Source organism: Hyperolius riggenbachi, chromosome 5 (assembly GCF_040937935.1).
Source record: "Hyperolius riggenbachi isolate aHypRig1 chromosome 5, aHypRig1.pri, whole genome shotgun sequence".
NCBI lineage: Eukaryota > Metazoa > Chordata > Amphibia > Anura > Hyperoliidae > Hyperolius > Hyperolius riggenbachi.
The window spans coordinates 60556650-60569175 of record NC_090650.1 but is presented as its reverse complement, the minus strand read 5'-3'; the positions used below and the strand labels follow the sequence as shown (position 1 = coordinate 60569175).

The 12526-nt window shown below is 46.2% G+C and overlaps 1 protein-coding gene across 2 annotated transcripts in view; it reads right to left on the bottom strand.

The window, feature by feature from the left end:
* The window catches only part of ITGB1 (integrin subunit beta 1), an 88363-nt gene that overhangs the window by 42863 nt on the left and 32974 nt on the right, over positions 1-12526 (bottom strand). For both annotated transcript variants that reach the window (XM_068235767.1, XM_068235768.1), the window contains exon 2: positions 598-664. In XM_068235767.1, coding sequence (XP_068091868.1) covers positions 598-664 — 67 coding nt within the window. The remainder of the gene's footprint in view (positions 1-597; positions 665-12526) is intronic.

Genomic DNA, 12526 nt, shown 5'->3' with positions numbered 1-12526 from the left:
CTGCATAACGCACTCAGTCCGGGGAGCAACATTTTAAAAACAGGTCTGATTTTGCAAAACCAGGAGGACTGAAGGAGTTTGGAACTCCTGAGTTTTGCTTTTTTTAAACTTGTGTGCTATAAAATGTAAATTTTGGCAAGCCTGCTTCATAAGGATTAGTGCCCGCATTGTGCACCGCATTACTTAGGCCTCATTCACACTATACATGCTGCCGCGGATACTTTGGCAATGCGTATAGTGAGTGCGCAATATACGCAAGAACATGAGAAGTGCATAGACCTCACAGTCCGACGTTATTGCGTTGCCCGGCAGTGCATTACAATAACACACTGCTGCATGCATTTTTTTGAAAAGTTTCTGTAGTAAATGTGACCAGCAAAGGATGGCAATGCAAATGGCATGCAATCACGTGTAGCATTCCAAACACAGCCATCTGCATTTGTTAATGAGAACAAGGCCTCACCCCCTCCACTGCTATCTGTTGCACCCCTTCACCGCTATTGATTGCCTTCCAGCATTCAGCTATATCCAAAACCCAATTCATATACATACTCAAGACATTTTTAATGGCAATTTTAATACTCAAGTCACACTCACTTTGTTGGGCATTGCTATACAAGAATGTGCAGAGACACAGTCCCACGAAGAATAGCCTGTACTCCATCTGCAAAGACACACACAAAAAAAATTATGACTCATCAAAATAGTCTTAGCAAAAATTTGGAAACAAAGAAACCAAACAGCAATCTGGAGGGGAGAAAAATCGAATTTTTCAGATTTTATAGTTCCAAACTAAAGCATAACATTGATCACGTCAATATTTAGTGTAATCAATATGTAAAACGTATCAGATATGTTCAGCTGGACACCCTAGTGTCTAAAGAAATACAAAAATAAAAAAATTCTAACAACACCACAGCACTCCCACGCTGCAGCGCTATGGTCCTATGTCAAATTCTGGGCCAGGACACTCCACTTTCCTCCCACATGCCAAACACATACACAAGTTAATTAGTCCCTCCTTTGGGTCAAGCTTGTAACTTAAAGAGACTCTGTAACAAAATTTTCAGCCTTATTTCTTCTATCCTATAAGTTCCTATACCTGTTCTAATGTGGTCTGTGTTACTGCAGCCTTTTCTAGTTGCACAGTGGCTGTGTTATCTCCGTTATATGATCTAATCTTCTCTCTTCTGTCGGCTCTGTTCAGCTGAGGCTGGAATGTGTGGAATGTGCTGCACTGCTTGTCATTGGCAGAAGCTATACACACCCTCTCCAAGCTCTGTATGAGTCAGAGACTGAGATACTCTCAAGCCTATCACACTCTAGTTCAGTGGTTCCCAAACTTTTTCGGTTGAGGGCACCCTTGATGGCTCTGAAATTTTTTTCAAGGCACCCCTCGGCAAAAATTACTGAAATGCTGTTACGACCATTATTCAGCAGCATCCCCCAAAGGATGGGGATGAACGCCGAGGCAACCCTGGCAGGTGCTCAAGGCGCACCAGGGTGCCGCAGCACCCAGTTAGAGAACCCCTGCTCTAGTTAGAAGCCATGTATTTTGTTTGTAAACACTGCCTAAAAATAGCAATTACAAGCCAGGATTGCAGCAGGGAGTGGCAGAAACATCCCTAGATATTCAGTCCAAGAAAAGTGAAGATGATGGACATCTGCTGCATAAAAACCCTTTATTGTGGTGGGTGGACTTGTCTCTGAAGAAGCAAAGTTTACCTCTGTGAAACAGCTGTCAGACATCACTTCCCCCCCCCCCCCCCCCCACTGCTGTAACCACTGTGTCCACCCACCACAATAAAGGGTTTTTATGCAGCAGATGCCCATCTTCTCTTTTTTTGGACTGCAATTTGAATGTTTGTGGAGCACGCTGCAGGTAAGACCATTTGTGGTTACATCCTCCCTGCTGCATTTAGTGCCGGTGCTTTTTCTCTCACTTTGTATGAATTCCTAGATATTCAGCTTGAACTATAGGCATAATCAGGGTTTCCAGTCTGGCCAGCTTGGAAGAAGCATTGCTGGTACAGCAAGGGGCCTTATTTTGTGAAGCACAAATCTAAAATTATGACTATAAGCACACATCACCAATACGCAGAATAATTCCAAATCACCAGCCATCATTCAGACACCAATAAAAAAAAAAAAGCAAAAACACCACCACTAGGCAAGGTTAAACTAAATCAGCTGAATGTATGACCAAAAAAAAAAAAAAAAAAAAAAAAAAAAAGGGTAAAATATGTACTGCCATGTGCCACCACTTACTTACAGTCACTTATAAAGGTCATTGGCAAATGTCATTACTACTTCAATCAGCAAACTGAGAAAAACTGCCAAACGGAAAAAGATTTGGCATTACTAAAGTAAATGCACGCATACTCATTACCAATTGCACTAAGATAGGGGGAGGAGTTATAAGCCATGCAAACATTGAAGCGAATAGACAGATCACATTAAACCCCATCTACACCATACCATTTTTTGGTCCGATTCAATTCGATTCAATTTGCCATGGTTTTGCAATAGCAAATTGAATCGAATCCCGGACAGACATGTTAGATTTAATCGAATCAATGAATCGAACCAAGAATTGTATGGTGTAGATGGGGCTTAACTAAAGCCTGGTACAGACCGATTTTATCACCTCTATGTAGTATGACGCCTTACCTACGCAATCTCCTCATAGTACTTGACACTCAAACTACATGGAAGTGGTAAATTTGGTCAGTGATTGGCCAATCTTAATTGAATGTGTGTACCAGGCTTTAAAGAGAACCCGAGGTGGGTTTGAAAAATATTATCTGCATACAGAGGCTGGATCTGCCTATACAGCCCAGCCTCTGTTGCTATCCCAAACCCCCCTAAGATCCCCCTGCACTCTGCAATCCCTCATAAATCACAGCCACGCTGCTGACAAACAGCTTGTCAGAGCTGGCTGTGTTTATCTGTATAGTGTCAGTCTGCTGCTCTCCCCGCCTCCTGCAGAACTCCAGTCCCCGCCTGCATCCCTTCCCTCCCTGCTGATTGGAGGGAAGGGACGGGGGCAGGGACCGGAGCTATGCAGGAGGCGGGGGAGCAGCTGAGACTGACACTACAGATGTAAACACAGCCTCACAGCATGGCTGTGATTTATGAGGGATTGCAGAGTGCAGGAGGACCTTAGTGGGGTTTGGGATAGCAACAGAGGCTGGGCTGTATAGGCAGATCCAGCCTCTGTATGCAGATAACATTCTTTAAACACACCTCGGGTTCTCTTTAAACTAACTTTGATCTGTGGGTTTTAGGCCTGGTACACGCCTTCAATTTTAATTGGGCTATGATTGGCCAATTTTACGACCTCCAGTTGTACATGAGGGAGCAGAGCGTGGAGCAGGGTTCAATTATACGGTGGTTCTGTGATTGGAAAGCAACTCCCACTCCTCCCGATAGTTTCGTGCACAAATCTCTAGGACGTATAAGGGAGTTTTCCAGAAGAAAGGTCTCTGGAAAGACTATTGAAATATGAAACTGTGGAAATATTAGAATCCAGAAGGGTAAACTAGAGGTCTGGGGGGGTCCTGCCTACCTGGCACAGATACACATAGCCAGGTCCCTATTATGTGGCCTCTCCTTCCAGTTAGATATTACATTTGGGAGGCACGGCTTAGAAGCAGCTGCCTTGGCCAGTCCAGAATGCTCCCCATCACTCAAAAGCAAATCTATCAAGTCAGGTGCACAGGGAACTGTAGCAGGAATCATCCATGTGACTAATAGAAGGTAATGGAGGCAAGACCCTTCCAACTGCCAAGAGAGGTTTGTTGCTAAGGTCGGAGGGCTGGGACCCACAGGAGCTGTTTCAGCTTTGGAATCACCAGCAATTCCAAAAGCACTAGGCTAATGAAATGCAATTGGGGCTGTGGAGTCGGTATAAAAAAAAAATAAAAAAAAAAATAAATAATAATTTAACTCAGACTCAGTTTATGAAACCAACGACTTCATCTTCAGGTACCCAAAATGACTCAGACTCCTCAACTCCGACTCCTTAGTCTAAGTTTTACAAAATTTTGCAAAGATTTGGTTGAAAAATCATTTAACTCCTCAGTTTATTGAAACCACCGACTTAGACTCCAGGTACCCAAAATTGCTCCGACTCCTCAGCCCTGGGAGCAATTATGATTTCCCCAAATAGCACAGTACAAGAAGGGCATAGGAAGACTGGGGGGAATTTCAGGACCATAGACCAGAGACTTCCCCCTACTGAGGTAAGCATCTAACTTTTTTTTTTTCTCTTTTATTGACTTGTGGTACACTTTAACCACTTCACAACTGAGGGGTTTTACCCCTTCAGCATCCAAGCAATTTTCACCTTTCAGCTCCTTCCATTCATTTGCCAATAACTTTATCTCTACTTATCAGAATGAAATGTGTTAAAGTTGTTTTTTTTTATCACTAATTAGGCTTACTTTGGGTGGTACATTATGCCAAGAATTTTTTTATTCTAAATGTTTTTTAATGGAAAAATAAGAAAAAAATTGGAAAAAATCCTTATTTTTCAGCCATTATAATTTTTAAATAATGCATGCTACCGTAATTAAAATCCACGTAATTAATGTGCCCATTTGTACCGGTTATTACACCATTTCAATGATGTCCCTATCACAATGTCTGGTGCCAATATTTTATTATGAAATAAAGATGCATTTTTTTTTCAGTTTTGCATCCATCATTAATAAAAAGCCCATAATTTATAAAGTAACAGTATTATACCGTCTAGACATACATATTAAAAAAAGTTCAGTCCCTAAGAAAACTATTAATGCATTTTTTATAATTGTAAATTTATTTCGTATTTTTTTTACAAAAAAAATAAATGTTAATAACTATTGGGGACTGTGGGAGGTAAGGGGTTAATTTAAAATGTAAAAACAGGTCTTTGGATTTAAAAAAAAAAGTACTTTTAGATGTAGTTTTACTATTTGGCCACAAGATGGCCTCAGTCTTTTTTTTTGTTATATGTCCTGTAAGCGAAATATGTATGCTTACAGGAAGTGTACTGAAGATGGGAAACTTTTATTTATTAGAATGATCGTGCAACTTCTCATAAAAGGCGGCGATAATTGCTACGGGGACTTAGATCAATGATTAGGAATTGCTTTCTCATTCATTGATCTCCTGGCGGGCAGATGGCAACATGAACGAGCGCACAAATAAGCGGGAGCGCTTTCAGCAGTGGTAGCAGCGGGGGTACGTATATTTATTCCCCTAGGCGGTTAGATGAAGTCTGCAGGGGAGTAGATATACTGTACTGGAGCTGTGAAGTGGTTAACCCCCTTGGCGGTATGAAAAATACCGCCAGGGGGAAGCGCAACAGTTTTTTTTAATTTTTTTTTTTTTTTTATCATGTAGCGAGCCGAGGGCTCGCTACATGATAGCCGCTGCTCAGCGGCATCCCCCCAGCCCCGCCGATCGCCTCCGGCGATAGGCGATCAGGAAATCCCGTTCAAAGAACGGGATTTCCTGGAGGGCTTCCCCCGTCGCCATGGCGACGGGGCGGGATGACGTCACCGACGTCAGCGACGTCGGGACGTCATTGGGAGACCCGATCCACCCCTCGGCGCTGCCTGGCACCGATTGGCCAGGCAGCGCTCGGGGTCTGGGGGGGGGGGGGGGCCGCGCGCCGCACCGGATAGCGGCGATCGGGCGCGCGGCGGCGGCGATCGGGGTGCTGGCGCAGCTAGCAAAGTGCTAGCTGCGTCCAGCAAAAAAAAAATTAAGCAAATCGGCCCAGCAGGGCCTGAGCGGCACCCTCCGGCGGCTTACCCCGTGTCACACACGGGGTTACCGCTAAGGAGGTTAAAAGACTTCGAGGCCAAAAATCAAAATTTTGATCAGTACCTGTCTCTTTTTCAAATCCATGGGCAAGTTCCTCCTCGCCCTCCGCTCTGTTCCGCCGCAAATGTATTCTTTTCTATGCCCCCAGGTCGGGGCCCGACCCCACTGCACGGGTCGGCCCGTACTCCACTCGCAAGCTGGCCGCCGATCAGAGTCCGCGGGTGCGCAGTACATATGGAGGCAAGTGCGGCTGCGCAGCTCTACGCGGCTGGACGGGGGGCGGAGAGCTGCGCAGCCGCACCTGCCTCCATATGTACTGCGCAGCCGCGGCTCTGATCGGCGGCCATCTTGCGAGTGGAGTACGGGCCGACCCGTGCAGTGGGGTCGGGCCCCGAACTGGGGGCATAGAAAAGAATACATTTGCGGCGGAACAGAGCGGAGGGCGAGGAGGAACTTGCCCATGGATTTGAAAAAGTCAGGCACTGATCAAAATTTTGATTTTTTGGCCTCGGAAGTCCTTTAATCAGGTCATACACACATCGATTTTCCTGTTTGATTCCTGGCAGATTCGATCACACGCCCAGCAGTGCAAAGCACACGGAGGAATAAAAGCAGCGCACAAATGGCTTTGTTCTACCGGATCTTTATGTGAGGTCTTGAGGCTCCAGCACACACGCTAGGATTCTCTGGAGGTGGTCACTATCAGCCACCCCGACCAAGTATAGCGCGAGTACGAAGATTAAAGAGAACCTGAGTTGGAATATTTAAATCTTATTAGGACCCAGAGGCATGTCATGTGCACAATGACATGCCTCTGTGTCTCTATTACAGCTGCTAGTCCCCCCCCCCCCCCCGACAATATCGTCAGGTTAGCGACACTGATTGTCGCTAGCCATCGGTTTATAAGCAAACACAGGAGGGAGGCAGTCCTCAATAGATTAGAATCAGGATTTGGATGTGTAATATGAGAGCTTAAGGCTCCTCAAAAAAGAACACACACAATTCTTTGGGCCCCAAAAACTAAAGTACATAACCTAATGCAGGGATCCCCAACCTGTGGTCCGCAGGAAGTTTTCAGTTGGGCCGCAGGACTGTCCTCTTGCCTGCCCCCTCCACCCGTCCCCCTCCGCGGCCGCCGCTGCTGTTACCTTTGGCGGCCACTTGGTCTCTTATATTCCCCTTCTCTCTCTCTTGCCAGCGTGTGAGTCACAGCAGCGCGCCCTGCGGCTGCTGTGATAGAGAGGGAGGAAGCAGGAGAGACAGAGCGGCTTCCTATAGCGGCACACCGTTACTATGGGAACCGCTCTCTCTTTCCTGCTTCTTCCCTCTCCATCACAGCAGCCGCGGGGCACGCTGCTGTGGCTTACACTCCGGCGAGAGAGAGGGGGGAATGTAAAGAGACCGCCGGCAAAGGTAACTGCAGCGGCGGCCGCGGGAGGAGGGGTGTGGGCGGGGGCTACTATACTAGGGCACAATGCTAGCTATTATTATTATTATTATTTAGCATTTTTTATAGCGCCGACATATTACGCAGCGCTGTACAGTGTATATATATATTGTCTTGTTGCTAACTGTCCCTCAAAGGAGCTCACAATCTAATCCCTACCATTGCCATATGTCTATATTATGTAGTGTATGTACTGTAGTCTAGGGCCAATTTTAGGGGGAGCCAATTAACTTATCCGTATGTTTTTGGAATGTGGGAGGAAACCGGAGTGCCCGGAGGAAACCCACGCAGACACGGAGAGAACATACAAATCTTTGCAGATAGTGCCCTGGCTGGGATTCGAACCAGGGACCCAGCGCTGCAAGGCGAGAGAGCTAACCACTACGCCACCGTGCTGCTATACTGGGGCACACTAGCTATACTGGGGCACTATACTAGCCATACTGGGGCATACTAGCCATACTGGGGCATACTAGCCATACTGGGGCATACTAGCCATACTGGGGCATACTAGCCATACTGGGGCATACTAGCCATACTGGGGCACTATACTAGCTATACTGGGGCACTATACTAGCTATACTGGGGCACTATACTAGCTATACTGGGGCACTATACTAGCTATACTGGGGCACTATACTAGCTATACTGGGGCACTATACTAGCTATACTGGGGCACTATACTAGGGCACTATACTAGCTATACTGGGGCACTTTACTAGCTATACTGGGGCACTTTACTAGCCATACTGGGGCACTATACTAGCCATACTGGGGCACTATACTAGCCATACTGGGGCACTATACTAGCCATACTGGGGCACTATACTAGCCATACTGGGGCACTATACTAGCCATACTGGGGCACTATACTAGCCATACTGGGGCACTATACTAGCCATACTGGGGCACTATACTAGCCATACTGGGGCACTATACTAGCCATACTGGGGCACTATACTAGCCATACTGGGGCACTATACTAGCCATACTGGGGCACTATACTAGCCATACTGGGGCACTATACTAGCCATACTGGGGCACTATACTAGCCATACTGGGGCACTATACTAGCCATACTGGGGCACTATACTAGCCATACTGGGGCACTATACTAGCCATACTGGGGCACTATACTAGCCATACTGGGGCACTATACTAGCCATACTGGGGCACTATACTAGCCATACTGGGGCACTATACTAGCCATACTGGGGCACTATACTAGCCATACTGGGGCACTATACTAGCCATACTGGGGCACTATACTAGCCATACTGGGGCACTATACTAGCCATACTGGGGCACTATGCCAGCCATACTGGGGCACTATGCCAGCCATACTGGGGCACTATGCCAGCCATACTGGGGCACTATGCCAGCCATACTGGGGCACTATGCCAGCCATACTGGGGCACTATGCCAGCCATACTGGGGCACTATGCCAGCCATACTGGGGCACTATGCCAGCTATACTGGGGCACTATGCCAGCTATACTGGGGCACTATGCCAGCTATACTGGGGCACTATGCCAGCTATACTGGGGCACTATGCCAGCTATACTGGGGCACTATGCTAGCTATACTGGGGCACTATGCCAGCTATACTGGGGCACTATGCCAGCTATACTGGGGTAACTGTACTAGCCATACTGGGGCAACTAAACTCCCTATACTGGGGCAACTATGCTAGCTATGCCCCCCCCCCCCCCCCCCGGGTAACCCGATGCGTACAACATTGTCTCCCCGTCAGGGGGAGTGGTTAGACATCCGGATGGCTTTTTTATACTGTCCATCCTAGTCACATGACAGTCCTCCAGCGGCCATCTTTGTTTATGGACAGAGAACTTTTTTTTGCCAATCAACGTTCATTGCTTATAATCATCTTCAGATCAAAGTACCTCAGATATGCTATTTACATGGAGCTAGCTAGACAGACTGCATGCATCCTACAGGAGGATAGTTCTTAGTACCCATTTTTTAGTAAACTGATAGCGACTTTATTCTCTCTTTTCTTTCGTTTTTCAACAGGCATATTGAATGTAGAGTACATATGGAATATAGAGTATATATATAACTAGCGTTGCCACTGATCATAGTTTTGAACATATTAAAATATAGATGATCTTCCTCTCCGGGGGATTGATTATTGATTTATTTATTTATCTAGCCATGCTGGGGCACTATACTAGCCATGCTGGGGCACTATACTAGCCATGCTGGGGCACTATACTAGCCATGCTGGGGCACTACCTACCCATACTGGACAATATATTAGCTATACTGGTCACTATACTAGCTATACTGGGGCACTATACTAGCTATACTGGGGCACTATACTAGCCATACTGGGGCAACTAAACTCCCTATACTGGGGCAACTAAACTCCCTAGGGCAACTATGCTAGCTATGCCCTCGAACCCCAGCCCCCCCCCCAATAACCCGCTGCGCACGACACTGTCCACTAGGTCGCGGTCGCGCGCAACCGCCACCCCCGAGACACACCACACCACACCCCCCGGGCCCCGGAAAAAAATTTGGGTCAGAAAGTGGTCCCCGGGCCGGAAAAGGTTGGGGACCCCTGCTGTAGACCACAGGGGCAGGTAACCATGTACACTACCCCTGTGGTCTCACAGTTCATAAATGCATTAATGTTGTACTCCTCATGCTTGGAGTCCCAAAATGTCCCGTTTTTTTGTACAAAGGGGCAGACCTTACATCTCCCGCAGCGATGCATGCCTTTTGGAGGGGGGGGGGGGGGGGGTAGCAGAGAGCCAGTTCTTCCTTTCTTCCTCTAGTCGTTTACTAGAAAATTCGGCACTGACCAAATGGTCCTTTAGATTACGTGCCTGAAACGTCCACACAAGTGACTGGCAAACTGCTAAGAAAAGGGCCATCCTAATTTACCAGTTTTTCAAAAAGGTGAAACATTCTTCATGGTGCTGCTCAGGTTTGCAGTAACTAAACTACACAAGATTACCACCTCTCCCCATTTTTGGAAATCTTAAAAGCAGACACATAACAGACTCATGACAGCCGTATAAATAAGCCCTGAAAGATTCACACTCACTGAGTAACGCTGCGTGGAAGATGAGCATTCTTCAGCAAATGCATCTCACAAGTGAAAGCCGGGGCCTGGATTCCAGCACTACAACCTTTCCATATATGGGCTGGCCATTGCCTCTATAACAAACACTTCTGTGGGCTGGCTTTATGCTTGTCAGCTCAAACTGGCACTGTGCTACCATAGGCTTCAGCTGAGCTTGAATCAGGCGCTGGGTACAGACATTAAACATTGAAAAAAATACTAGTCTTCCTTTTTATATTGAAGGCTGCAGATGTTACAACATAAAAAAAATGAAATAAAATGTAGCAGTATCTTTATCGCAGAGAGAAAAAACAAAACAAAAACAACCTGTCCAAGATTGTAAAGTTGCTGTTTAACCCATCACTTTTTCCAATATGTATAGTTTCTGTATGACAATAACACTGCCACCCTCTCCCCATACACACCCTTAGGCCCCGTATACACGTAATCAGTTTGTACGCTTTTTTTCCTCCATAGCAGTGCATTGTGAAAAAGATTTCAGTTAAAACGCGTTAAGTGTGAAAGGTGCCATAGGAAAACATGGGACTTAGGGCTGGTTTGCACTAGTAAATGATGCGAATGCGGCTAGCTAGCTGCATCGTATCACTTCCGCATCTCCCGATGCGGAAGTCAATTGAGGAGAGGACGCGGCTGCGGGCGGATGCAGCCGTGCGATAATCTGCAGCATACTGCAGATTTGCGGATCGCTCCGCACAACATGCACGCAGTGCTCTTCCATTGCTGTGCATGTGTTTCAGGACACCTGTGGTGCGATGCGGCTATGTAGCCGCATCGCACCGCTCCTAGTGGAAACGGGCCCTTACTCTGAATATCAGTTGACCTTTCAGTTATAACTGAGAGCAACTGATTAAGTGTAAACGGGGCCTAAAGTTACTGTTATGCTAGGTACACACCATACAATTTTCTGCAGGGCTGTGGAATCGGAGTCGTGGAGTCGGAGTCGTGGAGTCGGGCAATTTTGGGTGCCTGGAGTCGGAGTCGGGGAAAAAATGCACCGACTCCAACTCCTAATGAATTTGTAACTGTAATTAAAATAGAAAATATGATAAAATGTTCTATTTCTCAGATAATAGTCATTAAAAATAATGTATATATACAGTAATAGCTGTGCTTAGTCCACAAAAATGAAATAAACCAATCAAAATTAGTTACTTGTGCTGCTTCAATAAAGCAGTCCCCGTATTTTTAAGGTCAGATATACATATCTGATTGTGACTGTATATTTGATGTGTACACAGGAATCTCTTATATATACTAAATAACATCTATGCTGTAAGAATAAAGCCTGATGTGTAGCTGTGTCACTAATAGAGATGGTCAATGAGATGGAAATAATTCTGCACTGATGCTGATTTATGCAAATGTATGCACTCCCTTTGCTGATGAAATCAAATAATTTGATATGTTGTTAAAATTTAGTTTGGTGACTACAAATTAAAGGGTACCTGAGACGGATGAAAAGTAAAGTTTTATACATACCTGGGGCTTCCTCCAGCCCCTTAGGCTAATCAGTCCCTCGCTGTCCTCCACCACCCGGATCTTCTGCTATGAGTCCTGGTAATTCAGCCAGTCAGCGCTGTCCAGCCGCATGCCACTCCCACAGCCAGGAACATTCTGCACCTGCGCAATAGTGCTGCACAGGTGTAGTATGCTCCTGGCGGCGGAGTGTGTGCATGCGCACTACGCCCGACTGGCTCAAGTACCTGGACTCATAGCAGAAGATCCAGGTGGTGGAGGAGGACAACGAGGGACTGACATGGGAGACCTGGGTTCGAATCTCGGCTCTGCCTGTTCAGTAAGCCAGTAATTCATTGGGCAAGACTCCCTAACACTGCTACTGCCTACTGAGTGCGCTCTAGTGGCTGCCTCGCAAGCGCTTTGAGTCTGACAGGAGAAAGGCGCTATACAAATACTGCCATTATTATTATTATCCTGAAGGCGGCTGGAGGAAGCCCCAGGTATGTATAAAACTTTAATTTCATCTGTCTCAGGTTTACTTTGTTACACAGTAGTACTATACTCTACATATGCACTCCCCACAGAGCTGCAGAGAATCCACTGAGAATGTTGTGCACATTGAACACAGAGGTGTTGTCTTTCACCCATAAACCTTGTTCAGATTGTGCATGAAGAATGTGTAATAGAGGAAGAATCTC